The 20,744-nt window shown below is 44.3% G+C and overlaps 1 protein-coding gene across 1 annotated transcript in view; it reads left to right on the forward strand.

Moving 5' to 3' along the window:
* Positions 1-20,744, forward strand: part of hdgfl2 (HDGF like 2) — a 97,142-nt gene that overhangs the window by 59,500 nt on the left and 16,898 nt on the right. Inside the window, exons 8-13 of the mRNA XM_038776845.1 lie at positions 337-415; positions 809-1,121; positions 3,046-3,176; positions 7,932-8,002; positions 9,065-9,135; positions 19,168-19,269. Coding sequence (XP_038632773.1) covers positions 337-415; positions 809-1,121; positions 3,046-3,176; positions 7,932-8,002; positions 9,065-9,135; positions 19,168-19,269 — 767 coding nt within the window. The remainder of the gene's footprint in view (positions 1-336; positions 416-808; positions 1,122-3,045; positions 3,177-7,931; positions 8,003-9,064; positions 9,136-19,167; positions 19,270-20,744) is intronic.

A 20,744-nucleotide genomic window follows, 5' to 3' on the forward strand; every position in this document is an offset into this window, starting at 1 on the left:
AACCCTTGGTCGTGTCCAAATATTGGATAGTGGACTAGTTTGTTATTAGTTTAATTATTACATAGTAACAATTAAACATTAATCAATTTGCAATCTGTCGCTGCCATTATTAGCATTTGTAACCTATCTCTCCTATGATGGATTAATTAAACAAAATGAATTATGTTGTTTGCTATTTTGCAGCCTACAATATCTAACTTTCTAAAGATATAATGTGGTTAGTTTATTATGTTGAAAATACAGAGCTTTGTACAGCCAACAAATAAATTGTGAATATCAGATTAACTACAGGCCCACTTTAGACAGAACCTCATCCTTATTTTTCTTTTTATTCAGCAACTCAAAAGAAGACTCCAAAACCTCGAGGGAGGAAGCCAAAGACTGAAAGGTTACCGTCTGTCTCCAGCAGCCTCAGGTTAGTAAAATAGTCAAAACTATTTGATTTTGCAAATAGACCAAATTGGATTTACAAAGTTACTGAAACAGAATGAAGTATATGTTGGTATGTTAAAGGAAAAAATAATTTGGAAATCGTCTAGAATTGTCCACTAAAGTCAAAATTTGGTTATTACTGCCTTGTAGATTACCTTGACACGAGCAGAATAATAAATTTTTCAAAATCAATGACTTGTGTTAAAGAACACAAGTTTATTAGTAAATCCAAGAATTGGTATAACCCCACCTGTAATTGTAACTATTTAAAATACAGCTTCTCTGCTTGGCCCATTGCACCTGTACTAGTTGTTTAGAAATTCCATGTGAAAAGGCGAATGGCGAATGTATCTTACATTTAGTATTTAACTTTTAGCAGTGACAGTGACAGCGATGCTGAAAGCAAGATCAGCGACTGGAAAAAACGGGATGAGGAACGAAAGAGAGAGATAGAGGAAAGGAGGAGGAAACAGCAGGAAGAAGAGCTGAAGAAGTTGAGAGAAAAGGAAAGGGAGGAGGAGGAGGAAGAAAGGAGGAAACGGAAAGAAGAGAAAGAAAAAGAGGAGGAACAGGACAAAATACTTAATGAAGTAGATGACATAAAGAAGAAAGATTCATCAAAGAAGACAAAAAAAAATAGGACTAAATTGAAATATGCCTCTGATTCTGACTCGGAAGTGGAAAAAGAGGTGACTGCTTTCTCATACATCTTCATTATTCGTTGAATTTAAAATGTTTATCTTTTCGTTTAAATGTTCATGCTAACATTGTTGAAGGCACCGACTCATTTTGGGGTGCCGTTTTATGGCCATTAGCTGCCAACTGATACTCATTCAAGTTGCTATACTAGATGTGTGCGTCCACACTGTGAATGGTGGCAAGCTATTTGACTGGATAATAATAATAATGACGGGAGCTGTTACTTTGTACATTGTGTGAGCAAAATGTCTGTATTTACCTCTATTGAAACAAAGGAGCAGGCCATTTAGTATCTTGAGCCTGATCAGCCACATAACAAGATCATTATTGTAGGACATCACTAGGTCACATTCTGCCAATTAAGTACTTGCCCATTATCCCTACACTTTCTCCTGTCACTTGGCCAATTTCCGAGCCAGGTGTGTTCAATTTCATGAAACAAAAATATGCAAATTGCTTATTGTCACAAGTAGGCTTCAATTAAGTTACTGTGAAAAGCCCCTAGTTGCCACATTCCGGTGCCTGTTCGGGGTGGCTGGTATGGGAATTCAACCGTGCTGCTGGCCTGCCTTGATCTGCTTTAAAAGCTAGCGATTTAGCCCAGTGTGCTAAACCAGACCCTGTTGAGCTTCGACTTTAGCTAACAATCTCTAAGAGGGAATTTGTGAATTACCTTCTGCAAGTCCACATGAAAAACATCGATATTTAGATTCCAAAGTTTGGGTTTCCCATGAACTGTATTGTATCCCAGTTCAAATAATAGTTCCTAAACGCCACTGATCACAGCAAAGCACACCACATGACAAAATTAGCTAGTTCATCAAAGATAAAATGAGATACAGAGATGCATCAACTAATACATATGCAATAACTTGACACAGTTTTGACTTTGAGAATTATAATAGACAGCTGGTTAGTTGTGGAACTTGCTCAGCTGTTGAGTTTTGATGCATAGATGCATTCAGGGAGACACATGAAAAGAATAGAAGTATGTTATTAACCAGTCTTTTGGATTGTGTCGGCCAGTGAAAAGAATTAGCCCAACTCCAACTTGGTGGAGCAATTTCACTCCAGCTGGCAGTTTACATTGACTAGTTGAAACATAAATTCTGCTGCTCAGGTGAGAGAACTGTGTGCTTGTGAATGTATGCAGTTACATTTTGAATGTTTAACTGGTGTGCGAGTCACTTTCTCCACTCTCTAAATATTTAAGTTCATTGCATGCAAGTTGACGAACTGTTGATTTTTTTCACCTGGTTTGATGTATTTTTTTTTAAAATTTAGAATATCCAATTCATTTTTTCCAATTAAGGGGCAATTTAACGTGGCCAATCCACCTAACCTGCACATCTTTGGGTTGTGGGGGTGAAACCCACGCAGACACGGGGAGAATGTGCAAACTCCTCACGGACAGTGACCCAGGGCCGGGATTCGAACCCGGGTCCTCAGCGCCGTAGGCAGCAATGCTAACCACTGTGCCACCGTGCCTCCCTCTGGTTTGATGTATTGACTGCACCCTGGATGAGGAAGTCTTCCACTGCCTCCACCTCACACTGTACAAAGGAAATGGGTCCACTTTAATTAGATTCTGGATTTACACTGCAAACTGCCTGAATTGATGCTAAAGTTGTAGTATAAATGCTGCCTAAGATGACTTGGTTATGAATATATATTTGTATTGGTTACGGAGTACACCTGGAGAGAAGAGAGAGAGTTGCTGCTTTGGTAGAACAAGATTTTTGTCTGCTTTCGTCAAATTGGTCAGCAGAACATCTCTTCGTACCAGAAAAATCGAACTCTACATATCGAAGGTTAAGATATATGAAAGTCAGGAAATTTTAGGAAAAACATGATACATTAAGTGGACGGGGTTTGTTGAACAAAAGTAAATAAGTATCACTTTATTGTTTACAGGTGAAGAAAAAGTCTAAGAAACCGCCCCCCGAGCCCACAAATAAGCAGAATCAACAGAAAAAAGAAAAAGAACAAAAAGAAAGAAAACGTAAACTGGAAGAACGTAAGCTGGAAGAACGTCAGAAAGAAAGGTGAGTTTTGTTTTGTACTTCTGCAACTACAAGAAGTCAGCCGTCAGCACTTTTTGTTTACCCAGTGGTATATCAAAAGTGATCAAAAATCTATTAAACATCCAAGTTCTCAGTAAATTATGCCTTCCTGTTTTTGGAGAAAGCAATCCATGACTGATCTCACACAAGCAATTGAATAATTCCCTGGACTAAGGAAGCAAAATCAGCCAAAGTTCTCACAGCAGTCGTAACCCAGTGCACTTGCAGTGCCTCAGCTAAAAATAGTATTCGACTTGCAGATAATGTTCTTGACTAAGAATCAGCTAATCTCCCAAAACAATAGCTGCCAGAGGGCTACCGGTGCCATGGAACCACAGCCTGTAAAAAGCTCCTGAAATTTTTAAAATCGCGACCCAATCTTCGCTTGGACGAAAAGATGGCATAACACATGGCGCCGAGGTCCCAGGTTCGATCCTGGCTCTGGGTCACTGTCCGTGTGGAGTTTGCACATTCTCCCCGTGTCTGCGTGGGTCTCGCCCCGACAACCCAAAGATGTGCAGGGTAGGTGGATTGGCCACGCTAAATTGCCCCTTAATTGGAAAAAATGAATTGGGTACTCTAAATTTAAAACAAAATATGGCATGACTATATTATTAAAGAATCATAAGGGAGCTCCCCTGGTCAATAATTATCCCTCAACCAACACTTTAAAAGTAGAAGGCAATTTGGTCATGATCACATTTATGACTAAAGGGGAGGACTCCCGTTGGTGGCATGTAGGTGGAAGTCGCACATTGGGTGGCCCCTGCTTGAGGCTCTGAATTTTGGAGTTTAATGCCTGGTTCCAGGAGCAGTTTTTGAAGAAGCTGGTGCAAGTAGACCTAAGGAAGGAGGGGGAGGGGAATGTCGAAGACCCAGAAAAAAGCTGCTGAGAAGAAGGGGCAAGCGAACGTTCACTGTTGAGCGAGCGGGTCAGCCCGACTGCAGGAAAGATCGCGGAAACTGTGTCGCTGGCTTGAGCCACGTCCTTCACAGTTGAGAGTTTGACTGAGGTGATTTGATGCAAGAGGCGAGGATGGACAGGTCACAGCCATGCTTAATGGTCCAGTCGGGGGGGTGGGGGGCAAAGACAGTGGCTGGGCTCATGGGAGAGATGAGAGTTGTGGACCCGTGGAGGTTCTTCACCCGAGGAAATGGGGAGAGTTCGTTTTTCTCCCCGATACATAAAGTGTACTCTAGAATAGACTTTTTTCATGGTGGGGAAGGAGTTATTGGCTGGGGCCAAAGGGTCGGAGTATTCAGCGATATTTATTTCGGACCATGAGCCGCATTGGGTGAATGTGGTTCTGGAGAAGTGGGTGGCCCAGAAACCCAGGGTGGAGAATGGATGTGGGGTTGTTGATGGACCAGAGTTTTTGCGATAAGATCGGGAAGGTGATCGAGGAATATGTGGGGTTTAATTGCACTGAGGAAGTTTCGCAATTGGTAGTTTGGGAGGCTCTGAAAGCAGTAGTGAGGGGGAGATAATCTTGGTTCAGGCTAAGGTGGACAAGAAAGAGAGGGAGGAGCACTAAAAATTGACAGTAGATGCTGGAGGTGGACAGGAGATACGCAGGGGACACGGATCCTGCCCTTTTGGCCAGAAGGAATGAGTTTCAGGCAAAGTTTAATCAGTTGTCCACAGGGAAAGCGGTGCGCCAATTAAGAAGGGTGACAGTGGCAGTTTAGGAATATGGGCAGAAGGCGGGCGTATGTTGGCTGGCCAACTCTGGAGGGAGGCGAAGGGGAGGCAGATAGTCCCAGTACAGGATAAGACGGATCAGCTAGCGATGGCCCCGGTGCATATCAATGAAGTCTTTGTGGAGTTCTATAAGAAAGTGTGTAGGTCGGAGCCACCAGGAGAGGAGCGAGAGATGAGGGAATTCCTGGACGGGTTGGAGTATCCAAGGTTGGGGGAGGAGGACAGGGCAGGGCTGGGGGGGCTGGTGGGGGAACAGGAGGTAATTGGGAGGATGCAGTCAGGGAAAGTGGCGGAACCAGATGGATTCCCAGTGGAATGTTATAAGACGTTTAAGGACAAGTTGGCACCGCTGATGGTGGGAATGTTTGAGGAGGTGATAGGTAGAGGGGTCTTGCCACAGACGTTGGGGCAGGCTTCGATTTCCTTGCTATTAAAGAAGGATAAGGAGCCGGTTGAGTATGGGCCGTACATGCCTATATCCCTATTGAATATAGATGCCAAGATTTTGGCAACGGTGCTGGCTACAAGGTTGGAAGGGTGTCTCCCGAAGGTGATAGGAGAGTATCAGACTGGGTTCGTGAAGGAAAGGCAGCTGTTCTTGAATGTCAGAAGGTTGCTACATGCGATCATGTTGCTGACGGATGGAAAGGAGACTGAGGTGGTGGTGGCACTAGATGCGGAGAAGGCATTCGATCAGGAAGAGTGGGGTTATTTGATGATGATCTGAGAAAGATTTGGGATTGGGTTTAGGTTCACATCGCGGGAACGGCTGTTGTATAGGGGGCTGATGGTGAGTGTTCGCACTAATATGAATTTGGGCTACTTTGCTCTGCACTGGGTTACTAGGCAGGGGTGACCTGTGTTCCCCCCCTGTTGTTTGCATTGGCTATAGAGCCTTTGGCCATCGCACTAAGGAGCTCGGGGTTGTGGAAGGGTATAGTGAGGAGACGTGGTGGAACATAGGGTATTCTTATATGCTGGCAATTTGCTACTGTACATCTCCGAGCTGAGCATGGCGGTGGGGAATATAATAGGGCTGTTCCAAAGATTTGGGTCTTTCTCGGGGTATAAACTGAACATAAGGAAAAGCGAGTATTTTATGTTATCCTAGCCAGTAAGGCGGGGAGGCTGCCATTTCGTATGGCGGCAACCCACTTTAGGTACCTGGGGTATGCAAGTGGCGGAGGATTGGGGTGGGCTCCGAAGGTGTAATTTAACTAGTTTGGTGGGGATGGTGAAGGCTGATTTGGCAGGCCTTGTGCAGGCAGTTAAAATGAATGTGCAACCACAATTTCTGTTTCTATTTCAGAGCCTGCTGGTCTTTCTCCTGAAATCTTTCTTCAAGGAGGTGGACAAATTGGTCACCTTGTTTATTTTGAGGGGTGGGGGGCAGAGGTGGTCAGGGTTAGGAGGGTGGTCTTGCAGAGAAGGTGACAGGTGGGGAGACCAGGCCTCCCAAACTTGCTGTACTGTTACTGAGTGGCGAATGCTGAGAAGGTGTGGGGGTGGTTAAGGGGGGAGGGGTGGGGGGTCTGATGAGTTAAGATGGAGGAGGGCTCGTAGTGGGGTGGGGGGTCCGGGATTGAGGGCACTGCCAACAGTGCCGCTCCTGATGGAGGAGGGCTGTTATTCAGTGAGTCCGGTGGTGGTGGCTACTTTGAAGATCTGGAGACAGTTTAGACAGTACTTTAAGCTGGGGGCCAGGTCAGGGAGGTGCTGATTAGGTGGAATCATAGGTTCGAGAAAGGGGTGGTATCGGCTGGATGTAGGTTTTCGGAGATGGGAGGAGAGGGGGATTAAGGAAATGAAAAATCAGTTCCTGGGTGTACGATTTGTGAGCTTGTGGGGAGCTGGGAGAGAAGTACGGGTTGGCGCAGGATGAAGGCTTTGGATACCTGCCGATTTGGGATTTTGCAAGGAAGGCTTTCTCAACCTTCCCGATAATGCCGGGCCCCTCGCTGTGGGATGCGGTACTGTCGAAGAGTGGGGCTGGGGTGGCGGCGTTTGGAGAAGGGGGGGCTGGAGAAAGGGGTGGTATCGGTGATTTATTGAGGAATCTGGAGGAGGATAGGGTGTCCATGGAGGGGTTAAGCCGAAATGGGAGATAGACCTGCGGGGGGAGGAGCGATGTAAATGCAGTGAAAGGTGAATGCCTCAACCTTGTGCACGTGGTTGGAGCTGATACAATTGAAGGTCGCGTATAGGGTGCACCTCACAAAATCAAGGATGAGCCGGCTGTTTGAGGGGGTGGAGGATGTTCGTGAGTGATATGGGAGGAGTCCCGCAAACCATGTTCATATGTTTTGATCCTGCCCGAAGATAGAAAGATATTGGAGGGAGGTATTTAGCACTATCTCGGGGGTGTTGCATATGGGTTTGGAGCCTGGTCTTCTAGATGCCATTTTTGGAGTTGCAGCTGGATGCGGGGGCAGACATTTTAACCTTTGCCTCGCTGATCGCTCGTGGGCCGGTCCTGTTGGGGAGGAGGTCAGCTTCTCCACCCTCTGCCTTGGTGTGACGGGGGGGACCTGCTGGAGTTTTAGACTCTGGAAAAGGTGAAGTTTGAGTTAAGGAGGGATTCTACAATTCTTGGGGTTTATTTATCATGCACTTTCAGGAGTTGATTGCCGTTGAATGCGAGTGGGGGGTGGGAGGTGGAGGGGCTTGTTTGTTGTTTGCTTTCCGTTTTTTAACTTGCGAGTTGATGTTTTCGGTTTTCTCATTGGTATGGTTGTTTTGTTGTTTTTCTGGTTTTATTGTTTGCATGGCGAACATGACGAAAATAAGATGAATAAAAATATTTTAAAGTCACATTTCTGACTATGAAACCTTATTCTATGCGTAGTGGCTGCCACGTTTCCTACATTGGACTAGTTTTGAGCGTTTTGCAATGCCCCAAGGTCAAAAAACTGCAGAAATGCAATCTTTCTCTTTATTGTTTAGAAGAAGAATGCCACTACCGAAACCCAAAATTGAAGTTACTAATTGAAGACTTTTTGCTTCTTTTCTCATTTATGTAATTCATTTTTCTGCAGGGCAGCCAAAGCAGAAAAGGCAAAGAAGAAAGAAGAAAAGTTGCAAGCTAGGAAACTAGAAAAGAAAAAAGGTACATACCTCGTAGGATTTAAGACCTGCTGGAAACAAACAGTTTAAACATGCAGCCTAAAGGGAATGTGATAGCCCAGATTTGCCGGTCAGCATGAAGTGACAGCACTCCCATCTTGCCCACAAGATCTAGCACTCTGTTTGGTATTGATTTCACCTCCCCCCGATGTGAATTTTATCCCAGTGCCAGCTGTAGTGGATCTCATGACACTCAGAAATAGTAATGTCATCAAGTCAGCCAAGCAGCCAATCACATTGAAGCATTCTCAATGTCAGCAAGCCAGAAGTAAAATCAGGCTTTTTTAGAACATACAAGGCAGAAGGAGGCCATTTGGCCCATCGAGTCTGCACCGACCCACTTAAGCCCTCACTACCATCCTATCCCCGTAACCCAATAACCCCTTCTAACCTTTTTGGTCACGAAGGGCAATTTATCATGGCCAATCCACCTAACCTACACGTCTTTGGACTGTGGGAAGAAACCGGAGCACCCGGAGGAAACCCACACAGACACTGGAAGAACGGGCAGACTCCGCACAGACAGTGACCCAGCAGGAATTCGAACCTGGCAACCTGGTGCTGTGAAGCCACAGTGCTAGGCACTTTTGATCCCGTGCTGCCCTAGAGGCTTTGCAGTTCTCTTTCTATAATTTTAGAAGCAAAATAAAAATTGAGATGTGTGGACACCTAAATGTTGCTGTCATTTTCACCAGATTAAGGATGCTAAATGCCAACAGTCTTGTCATTACAACCGCAAAATCCTGGCCAATATTTTGTGGTGGAGCAGCCTCTCCGTAGTATCTGGGGTTCTGAAGTTTTGTATTTGCAGAAGCTCGTTTTTGTAACTGAGAGCAGGGCGATTTTTTATATGCCAAACACATCTTGCCCTCTTTAAGTAACCAGACCATTAACTTGTGGTTACTGATGTGCACACATCAACCCTACTGCCTAAATGATAGAGACCAAGTGAGTTGATCACTTAGTTCATGCTGTCTCCCTCTTGTGGTTCATAAAGACATTGTGAAAGATCCAACACATTTCTGATGACACTTTTATTTAACAGAGATGACGGCAGAGCAGAAGCTTCAGAAGATACACACAGACATTAAACATGCTCTGAAGGTTGACAATCCTGTGAGTATCAGTAAAGATTTGCCTTGAAGGCCAGACTTTGTATTTCCATTGGGGCTGATTTGAAACTTGTATAGGATTTAAAATAATTTGTCTTTTTAATTACAAACACTTTAAAGAATCAAGCAACTTTAAAGTGAATATCGTTTTGTGTAAAGCTTTTCTTTATTCTGTTTAATTTTTTTTGTGCTGAATTCTTTTCCTGCCTGGACATATCATAGTTTACACTTGCATTAATTTATATAATTCAGATTAGGAAGATAAATCCTATTTTAAGATCAAATGCCTTAAAGCAAGGATATCCAGTCACTTGGAGATTGGGACCAAGTACATGCATCAAGCTATTTAAGTTAGACACTTATTATGGACCAGAGTTTAACAACTCCAAAGTATATTATGGAGTTCACCTGACATACAACTGTTTGTTGAATTTAGCTAAGATGACCACAAGAGCCTGCCTTTCAGGTGTTGTTCAGTGGACTTCTTAGTAAAAAAAAACAAGCTTTTTTCTAAGAACTTAGTTAACATTTGTATAGACACACACAGCAAGACTTTTTTTTATCAATTTCAAACATAAAGATCCCACACAGATACAGTAATCTATGTATCCCCCCATAACTGTTCCAATTCAATAACAAAATCCAAGTAAAAACCAGAAACCCCTTTTTCAAGGCGGTCCAGCACACGGCATTCTTACTGATATAAGGCTTGTTATTGATATTCTGTTCCCCTTTTCAAACAGCAGATTTGAATTCCTTCCAGAAAGCAATTATCTCTTTTACGTTATTAAGCAGTTTGGAAACAGCTTTTAAAATGAAGAGAGACGCTTCTTTCAACCTGTGCAGTTCAAACCAGTCCAAACACAAGTGAAAGTAAAAACTCTGAGCCACAGCCCAGATCCACCCACACAATGACATCACTGAAGCCATGTGATAAGACAGAAACATTTCTTAAAGAGACACTCCCATGACACTCCCAAGGGAAGCCCACCACACAAAGATGAGGCCTCCAATTAACCAAATAACTTATTTTGGGATTGTTTTCATCTTGGAGGAATTTCAGATAGCCTGCATCAATATATTCTGCTAAATTTAATGCAGTCAAGGCAGCACGGTGGCAGCATTGAAAAAAAAATTAAATGAAAATTGCTTATTGTCACAAGTGGGCTTCAAATGAAGTTACTGTGAAAAGCCCCTAGTCGCCACATTCCAGCACCTGTTCAGGGAGGCTGGTACGGGAATTGAACCATGCTGCTGGGCTGCCTTGGTCTGCTTTAAAAGCCAGTTATTTAGCCCTGTGCTAAACCAGCCCCATTGCTGCCTCATGGCGCCGAGGCCCCAGGTTCGATCCTGGCTCTGAGTCACTATCCGTGTGGAGTTTGCACATTCTCCCAGTATTTGCCTGGCGTTCGCCACCACAACCTAAAAGATGTGCAGGGTAAGTGGATTGGCCACAGTAAATTGCCCCTTAATTGGAAATAAAATGAATTGGGTTCTCTAAATTTATATTTAAAAAAAAGTTTAATGCAGTCAAACTGAGGTTAGGTTCACAACATACAACCTTTGGAGCTGTAGATTATTATTCAACTGATAGAGAATTAGACTTGGTGCTTGTCCAGGATGTATTTCTCAAGTACCACATCGGTTTGAGCAAATTAGAATCTTTCAACGCATCTCACAGAAAATTGGGTTTGATACTGAACGGCTTTATGCATGCGGGCCCAGCAACGATTGGGTGCAGGGTGAGGCGGTGGTGGAATGATGTGATGAAAATCATTACAGGAAACTGATGCCTATAATAGTGGCAGTAAGGGTCAGAGATTTTTGCTTTATGCATCATTAAGGAGGCACAGTGAGTGAAAGAATGTGAGAAGTCTGCATGAGTAAGGAAGTAAATAAGAAAAACAGTCTTGTTTTAGATCTAGTATGACTAGACTGTGGGTGAATGCGGATCAGAAAACATTTAGCCAGCTAAATGTGGATATTGTGGAGACACTATGTCAAGAGGAGCACTAAGAAAACTATTTACAAATCATTGTATAATTACTCTGTTCATCCATGTGTAAAATTAATCAGTTTATTGTTTTGTAATTGGCCTTGCCTGGAACAAGCAAGTGCTGTCCAGAAGATTGAGGGACTGATGTAAGATTGCAATATCCGGTTCACATACATGTTAATTGCTGATCATAAAGGATGCTGATTTAATTACACAAAAGTGCACCCAAAGGAATATGCTGCAAAATGCAGAACCCAAAGGCCTATACTGTACAGTAGAAACCCCAAATGTGTAACCCCCTACATAGAAAGCAAGTTCCTGATGCAGAAAAACAAGAATTGTGCTTCCCCCCAACCCCTTGCACTATTTCCGCTACTTTTTTAGAACTAATATTATTTGCCTTATTAAACGCAGAATTTACAACCGAGAAACAAAGATTCGATAGTGTGATGAATGTAGGATTTTAGATATATTGTATTATAAATAGTTAGTGAAGTAATGGTTAAAAGCCTGGGTTAGTGTGTTCGACTGCTGCGGTTATGTTTTTAAAATAATCTTGGTTTGAAGGACAGCTTTTAGGAGCCTGAGATGCAATTAAAAGGTGCAAGCAAAAGTATGGGCTAATGCAATTTGGTTTAATTAGATTTTAGCTTGGTGAGATGATGTCATTGTTGGGTGGAGCTAAGGCATCAGGCATTTTGAGAAACCATTTTCAGTTGAGTTCTGATCTGGCTGAAGCGGAGACCAAGTAAGGCAGTTTGATCCAGCAGAGGGCAGCAGAACAGAGCTACTGATCAGCTGTTCTGTGGAAATTTGCATACGTGCAGTGCGGTCAGCCTAAGTTGAAGGTGAACTGGCGAAGGAGACCCAAGGAGTTTGAGTGAAGACAAGCATCCAGCAGAGGGCAGCAGAGCAGAGCTACTGATCAGCTGTTCTGGGGAAATTTGCATACGTGCAGTGCGGTCAGCCTAAGTTGAAGGTGGTTTGTGGAGGGGCTGTTGGCCACTGACAGTTAAACCCGAAACACTTTGTGAGTGTTTCCCACCCTACCTCCTCCTCTAACCAACCCCCCCACCCTACCTCCTCCTCTAACCAACCCCCCCACCCCACGGTGGTTGGGAAGCAGGAGCAGGGGCCTGTCGTGAAGGTGAGTGAGTGCCTTTAAATTTGCTTAACTTTCAGCGGGAGCAGGGTTTGAGGTAATATCAGGTAAGCTCTTCCTTTCTTTTTCTTTTTCTTGTTTTTTTTAAAATCTAGAGGTGATGTCAGGGAAGGCAGTACAATGCTCCTCCTGCAGAATGTTTGAGGTGAGGGACACCGTCAGTGTCCCTGCTGATTTCATCTGTGGGAAGTGCACCCAACTCCAGCTCCTCAAAAACCGTGTTAGGGACCTGGAGCTTGAGCTGGATGAACTTCGGATCATTCGGGAGGCAGAGGGGGTCATAGATAGGAGCTTCAGGGAAGTAGTTACACCAAAGACTGGAGATAGATGGGTAACTGTAAGAGGGACTGGGAAGAAGCAGTCAGTGCAGGGCCCCCCTGCGGTCGTTACCCTGAGTAACAAGTATACCGTTTTGGATACTTGTGGGGGGGACGACTTACCAGGGGTAAGCCATGGGGTACGGGCCTCTGGCACGGAGTCTGTCCCTGTTGCTCAGAAGGGAAGGGGGGAAAGGAGTAGAACAATAGTAATTGGGGACTCAATAGTCAGGGGCACAGATAGGAGATTTTGTGGGAGCGAGAGAGACTCACGTTTGGTATGTTGCCTCCCAGGTGCAAGGGTAAGTGATGTCTCGGATCGTGTTTTCCGGGTCCTTAAGGGGGAGGGGGAGCAGCCCCAAGTCGTAGTCCACATTGGCACTAACGACATAGGTAGGAAAGGGGATAAGGATGTCAGGCAGGCCTTTAGGGAGCTAGGATGGAAGCTGAGAGCGAGAACAAACAGAGTTGTTATCTCTGGGTTGTTCCCCGTGCCACGTGATAGTGAGATGAGGAATAGGGAGAGAGAGCAATTAAACACGTGGCTACAGGGATGGTGCAGGCGGGAGGGATTCAGATTTCTGGATAACTGGGGCTCTTTCTGGGGAAGGTGGGACCTCTATAGACAGGATGGTCTACATCTGAACCTGAGGGGCACCAATATCCTGGGGGGGAGATTTGTTAGTGCTCTTTGGGGGGGTTTAAACTAATTCAGCAGGGGCATGGGAACCTGGATTGTAGTTTTGGGGTACGGGAGATTGAGAGTATAGAGGTCAGGAGCACAGATTTGACTTCGCAAGAGGGTGCCAGTGTTCAGGTAGGTGGTTTGAAGTGTGTCTACTTCAATGCCAGGAGTATACGAAATAAGGTAGGGGAACTGGCAGCATGGGTTGGTACCTGGGACTTCGATGTTGTGGCCATTTCAGAGACATGGATAGAGCAGGGACAGGAATGGTTGTTGCAGGTTCCGGGGTTTAGGTGTTTTAGTAAGCTCAGAGAAGGGGGCAAAAGAGGGGGAGGTGTGGCGCTGCTAGTCAAGGACAGTATTACGGTGGCGGAAAGGATGCTAGATGGGGACTCTTCTTCTGAGGTAGTATGGGCTGAGGTTAGAAACAGGAAAGGAGAGGTCACCCTGTTGGGAGTTTTCTATAGGCCACCTAATAGTTCTAGGGATGTAGAGGAAAGGATGGCAAAGATGATTCTGGAAAAGAGCGAAAGTAACAGGGTAGTTGTTATGGGAGACTTTAACTTTCCAAATATTGACTGGAAAAGATATAGTTCGAGTACATTAGATGGGTCATTCTTTGTACAATGTGTGCAGGAGGGTTTCCTGACACAATATGTTGACAGGCCAACAAGAGGCGAGGCCACATTGGATTTGGTTTTGGGTAATGAACCAGGCCAGGTGTTAGATCTGGAGGTAGGTGAGCACTTTGGAAACAGTGACCACAATTCGGTGACCTTTACGTTAGTGATGGAAAGGGATAAGTATACCCCACAGGGCAAGAGTTATAGCTGGGGGAAGGGCAATTATGATGCCATTAGACATGACTTAGGATGTGTTGGTTGGAGAAGTAGGCTGCAAGGGTTGGGCACACTGGATATGTGGAGCTTGTTCAAGGAACAGCTATTGCATGTTCTTGATAAGTACGTACCAGTCAGGCAGGGAGGAAGGGGTCGAGCGAGGGAACCGTGGTTTACCAAAGAAGTGGAATCTCTTGTTAAGAGGAAGAAGGAGGCCTATGTGAAGATGAGGCATGAAGTTTCAGTTGGGGCGTTTGATAGTTACAAGGAAGCGAGGAAGGATCTAAAGAGAGAGCTGAGACGAGCAAGGAGGGGACATGAGAAGTCTTTGGCAGGTAGGATCAAGGAAAACCCAAAAGCTTTCTATAGGTATGTCAGGAATAAAAGAATGACTAGGGTAAGAGTAGGGCCAGTCAAGGACAGTGGTGGGAAGTTGTGTGTGGAGGCTGAGGAGATAAGCGAGATACTAAATGAATACTTTTCGTCAGTATTCACTCAAGAAAAAGATAATATTGTGGAGGAGAATGCTGAGACCCAGGCTATTAGAATAGATGGCATTGAGGTGCGTAGGGAAGAAGTGTTGGCAATTCTGGACAAGGTGAAAATAGATAAGTCCCCGGGGCCGGATGGGATTTATCCTAGGATTCTCTGGGAAGCCAGGGAAGAGATTGCTGAGCCTTTGGCTTTGATTTTTAGGTCATCATTGGCTACAGGAATAGTGCCAGAGGACTGGAGGATAGCAAATGTGGTCCCTTTGTTCAAGAAGGGGAGTAGAGATAACCCCGGTAACTATAGGCCGGTGAGCCTAACGTCTGTGGTGGGTAAGGTCTTGGCGAGGATTATAAAAGATACGATTTATAATCATCTAGATAGGAATAATATGATTAGGGATAGTCAGCATGGTTTTGTGAAGGGTAGGTCATGCCTCACAAACCTTATCGAGTTCTTTGAGAAGGTGACTGAACAGGTAGACGAGGGTAGAGCAGTTGATGTGGTGTATATGGATTTCAGTAAAGCATTTGATAAGGTTCCCCACGGTCGGATATTGCAGAAAATACGGAGGCTTGGGATTGAGGGTGATTTAGAGATGTGGATCAGAAATTGGCTAGTTGAAAGAAGACAGAGAGTGGTAGTTGATGGGAAATGTTCAGAATGGAGTTCAGTTACGAGTGGCGTACCACAAGGATCTGTTCTGGGGCCGTTGCTGTTTGTCATTTTTATAAATGACCCAGAGGAGGGCGCAGAAGGATGGGTGAGTAAATTTGCAGACGACACTAAAGTCGGTGGAGTTGTAGACAGTGCGGAAGGATGTTGCAGGTTACAGAGGGACATAGATAAGCTGCAGAGCTGGGCTGAGAGGTGGCAAATGGAGTTTAATGTGGAGAAGTGTGAGGTGATTCACTTTGGAAAGAATAACAGGAATGCGGAATATTTGGCTAATGGTAAAATTCTTGGTAGTGTGGATGAGCAGAGGGATCTCGGTGTCCATGTACATAGATCCCTGAAAATTGCCACCCAGGTTGATAGGGTTGTGAAGAAGGCCTATGGTGTGTTGGCCTTTATTGGTAGAGGGATTGAGTTCCGGAGCCATGAGGTCATGTTGCAGTTGTACAAAACTCTAGTACGGCCGCATTTGGAGTATTGCGTACAGTTCTGGTCGCCTCATTATAGGAAGGACGTGGAAGCCTTGGAACGGGTGCAGAGGAGATTTACCAGGATGTTGCCTGGTATGGAGGGAAAATCTTATGAGGAAAGGCTGATGGACTTGAGGTTGTTTTCGTTGGAGAGAAGAAGGTTAAGAGGTGACTTAATAGAGGCATACAAAATGATCAGAGGGTTAGATAGGGTGGACAGCGAGAGCCTTCTCCCGCGGATGGAGGTGGCTAGCACGAGGGGACATAGCCTTAAATTGAGGGGTAATAGATATAGGACAGAGGTCAGAGGTGGGTTTTTTACGCAAAGAGTGGTGAGGCCGTGGAATGCCCTACCTGCAACAGTAGTGAACTCGCCAACATTGAGGGCATTTAAAAATTTATTGGATAAGCATATGGATGATAAGGGCATAGTGTAGGTTAGATGGCCTTTAGTATTTTTCCATGTCGGTGCAACATCGAGGGCCGAAGGGCCTGTACTGCGCTGTATCGTTCTCTGTTCTATGTTCTCACTAAGTTAGTTAAAAAAGATTAACTATATTTAAAGGGAGACAGTGGTGTTATGGTATTGTCACTGAACTAGTCATCCAGACACCCAGGGTAATCCTCTGGGGTCCCAGTTTCGACTACCACCAGGGCAGATGGAGAAATTTGAATTCAATAAAAATCAAATTAAAAGTCGAACAGTCACCATGAAACATTGTTGATTGTCGTAAACACCCATCTGGTTCACTAATGTCCTTCAGGGAAGGAAATCTGCCCTCCTTACCCGGTTTGGCCTACATGTGACTCCAGACCCACCCAGCGATGCGGTTGACTCTTAACTGCTCCCCATTGAAATAGCTGAACAAACCACTAGTTCAAGGGCAGTTAGGGATAGGCAACAAATGCTAGCCCACCCAGCGATGCCCACATCCCAAGAACGAATATAAAAAAAAAGTAGAGCAGACTTATCTGAGGATAAGGGGGAGCTGAAACAAGCCTGTTGAAAATGGGGTTGAAAGATATCCAGATGGAGTTTTTGAAAGGGCTCAGACCGCAGTCAGATCAGTTCTGTAAAGCAGTGTCAAGAGATCTCATTCTTAAAGAATAAGCCTGTAAAGCAAGTATTCTTCTGTGCTATTGGTACTTCGGACGGATTGAGAGCTGAGATGGTCTATTTTCTTTTTAAGTGGGAATAAAGATAGCAAATAAGGGTATGCTTACAATTTTATTACTGTTAGTAAGACTTTTGTTTTAAATACCATATCCCCATTTCTTCATGTAATCACTCCTGGAGCGAAGTATCCTTTGCTCAAAATCTTACAAAATTAAACATAAAATATTGTTTTTTCGGTCCAGTATCCTAACCACTGTTGGGGTCTGGTGGCACAGTGGTTAGCGGTGCTGCTTCACAGTGCCAGGGATCCGGGTTCGACTCCGACCCCGGGTGATGTGTGGATTTGCACATTCTTCTCATGTCTGCGTAGGTTTCCTCCAGGTGCTCTGGTTTCCTCCAAAGATGTGCAGGTTAGGTGCTAAATTGCCCCGAAGTATCCAACGGTTAGGTAGGATTACAGGGCCCTAGGGCGGGAGATTGGGCCTAGGTAGGGTGGTCTTTCGAAGGGTCGGTGCAGACTCAATAGGCCGAACGGCCTCCTTCTGCACTGTAAGGATTCTAGGATTGTAATAATAGGAATTAGCTTTCAAGCTGCACAATTGAAATACAACAGGAAGCGTTATTACTGTATATATCCATTGTTACATGAAAGGAAAACAACTATTTTCTTTGTGGAGATTGAGAGCAGAATAAGTGACTTCTCTAGTCAGGCCATTCAGACACCCTGTTCATAGCAAGTCACTGGATGGCATCATTGCTCTGGTTTTGTGTATCTAAAAGTCACAGGCATGGCTTATTTTGCATAGAAAGTAGTAATAAATGTTACCCTGTTACTATTACAGTACAATAATATGTGGAAAAAACAGAATTAGAAATATCAGGGAAGCCAGACAATTTAAGAATTTAGGACTGTATAACAGCTTGTGATGTTTAGCATATGGACAAAAGCGGATCATAAATCAAGAAATTACAGACTAGTATGAAAAGTACTGCAATAAATATGAGAGACCTTAGTCCTCATATAGATTGTATGAATCAAATTTGCCACGGTAGCCTGGAGGAGGAGTTCATGGAATGTGTTTGGGACAGTTCCTTAGAACAAAATAATTCAGAACCAACTAGTGAACAGGCTATTTTAGACATGGTGATGTGTAAAGAGGCAGGATGAATTAATAACCTCATAGTGGGTGGCACAATAGCACAGTGGTTCGCACTGTTGCTTCACAGCTCCAGGGTCCCAGGTTCGATTCCCGGCTGGGGTCACTGTCTGTGTGGAGTCTGCACGTTCTCCCTGTGTCTGTGTGGGTTTCCTCCGGGTGCTCCAGTTTCCTCCCACAAGTCACAAAAGACGTGCCATTAGATGAATTGGACATTCTGCATTCTCCCTCTGTGTACCCGAACAGGCACCGGAATGTGGCGACTAGGGGCTTTTTACAGTAACGTCATTGCAGTGTTGATGTAAGCCTACTTGTGACAATAAAAAGATTATTATTATTAAAGGATCCTCTTGCTAACAGTGATGTTAATATGTTGCAATTTCACATTCAGTTTGAGGATGAGAAATTTGGGTCTAAAACAAGTGTTTTAAACTTAAATAAAGGCAATTACAAGGGGATGAAGACAAAGTTGACTAAAGTATAATGGCAAAATAGGTAGAGAATGAATGGTAAACATTTAAAGAGCTATTTCATAACTCTGAACAAAGACAGAGTAGCTGCTGAGAGGTTGTTTCCTCCAGTGGGAGTATCTGGAACCAGAGGATACAGTTTAAAAATAAGATGTCCCACATTTGAGATAGAGATGAGGAGGAAGTTCTTCTCGCTCTAGGTGATGGGATATATTCAAAGCTGAGATAGACAGATTTTTTGATCAACAAGGGAGTCTAGGATTATGGACGACAGGTAGAAAAATGGACTTAAGGCCACAATTAGATGATCTTATTGAAAGGGCAAGCAGCGGGTGTGGCCGTGTGGAGTTTGCATGTTCTCCCTGTGTCTGTGTGCGACCCACCCCCACAACCCAAACCACAGGGTAGGTAGACTGGACATGCTAAATTGGCTCCTAATTGGAAAAAAAAAACAGAATTGGGTGCTCTCAATTTATATATTTTTTTAAAAAGGGCAAGTAGACTCAATGAGCTGAATGGCCTAATCCTGCTCTTGCTGTTATTTCTTATGATCTTAAAGAGGGATACAGAGATTCCACTGAAAAGTAATTGAAAGCTAAGCAAACAGTATACAGAAGCCAAACTTGTTAACAAATGCTTTAACTGCTGTTGTTTTGTAGGATGTCAAGAAATGTGTGGAGGCACTTGAAGAACTGCGGACACTGCAAGTCACGACACAGCTCTTGCAGAAACACAGTGATCTGGTCGCAACATTAAAAAAGGTATGTTTGTTGTACTGCACGCTCTATTGATGTTTATAGCACGTGATCCTAATTTGAGTCAGTCTGACATCATCTAGTCGTATGGGTTTATTTACTTGTGTGTTTAATTGTTTGAAAACTTAGGCTAAATAATAATCAAATAATTTTTTTGGTATTTATTTGCCATTGCCTGTGTAATTGATTTTAAAATATTTTGATTCACTTAATCTTTTTTTAATAAGCATTTTTATTGGATTTTTAAGTTTGAAAACATGGGAACAGACAAGACAGGATGAATTAAGAACACTATTCGCTTCCTCGGATATAAGACCTTTCCATCCAATGCAGGATGTAATCAGCAACATAGAGATGCCCGCTAGAAGGGATCAAGGCAAAGTGGGAGGAAGAGTTGGGAGAGGGTATGGAGGAGGGGTTCTGGTATGAGGAGCTCCGGAGGGTGAACGCCTCCACCTAGTGTGATACAGCTGAAGGTGTGTACAGCGCACACCATCCAAGGGCGGGGATGAGTCAGCTGTTTGAGGGTATAGAAGATGTATGTGAATGCTGGGGGTGGGGGCCCGCAAACCACGTTCGTATGTTTTGGTCCTGTCCAAAGCTGGGGGATTACTGGAAGGAGGTTTTTAGGGTAATCTTTAAAGTGGTGCATGTGAAACTGGACCCGGGCCCACGGGAGGCCATATTCGGGGTGTCGGACCAGCTGGGATTGGGAACGGGCGCGGAGGCAGATGTTGTAGCCTTCGTCTCGTTGATCGCCCGAAGGCAGGTTCTGTTAGGGTGGAGATCAACCTCACCAACCTGGCGTGGCAGGGGGGGACCTGCTGGAATTCTTGATGCTTGAAAAGGTCAAATTTGAACTGAGGGGAAGGATGGAGGGGTTCTACAATTCATGGGCATTATTCATTATGCACTTGCAAGAATTGGATCACATCAAACATTGGGGGGGGGGGGGGGTACTGTATGTGTTAATGGTGACTATGGGTGATTCCTTTTTGTCATTTGTTTATGTTGACATGCGGGCTAATGTCTGGGGTTTGGTGGGAGGATGGGATCGTTGTTATTGATTATGGGGATTGACATTACATTCGTTACTGATTATTGTTTATTGTTGGGTGTAAATTTGGGAGAAAATATGAAAAAGGAGAATAAAAAACCAACATGGAGATGCATCATACCAGCACTACAAAAAATGGAAATTCGCACGAGGGGGAATTACATTTGTACCTCGCCATACTAATCAACCCCCCATCCAGGCCCAGGACAGATCTGACATCAGTCATATGACTACAAAATTATGAAGAAAACACCAGCGACAGCAAGTCGAAATTATACTCAGATGCAGGGTCTCTCATAGAAAAAGAAGAAAAAAAGGGGAAAAACCTGGGGCAGGATTCTCCATTTCAGCAGCTAAGTGCCGGCTCGAATGGAGAATTTGCAGGAGGATTACGTGGAAAAAAACGGCGCGAACCCCTCACCGA

This window comes from Scyliorhinus canicula, chromosome 18, assembly GCF_902713615.1.
Source record: "Scyliorhinus canicula chromosome 18, sScyCan1.1, whole genome shotgun sequence".
NCBI classification, from domain to species: Eukaryota; Metazoa; Chordata; class Chondrichthyes; order Carcharhiniformes; family Scyliorhinidae; genus Scyliorhinus; species Scyliorhinus canicula.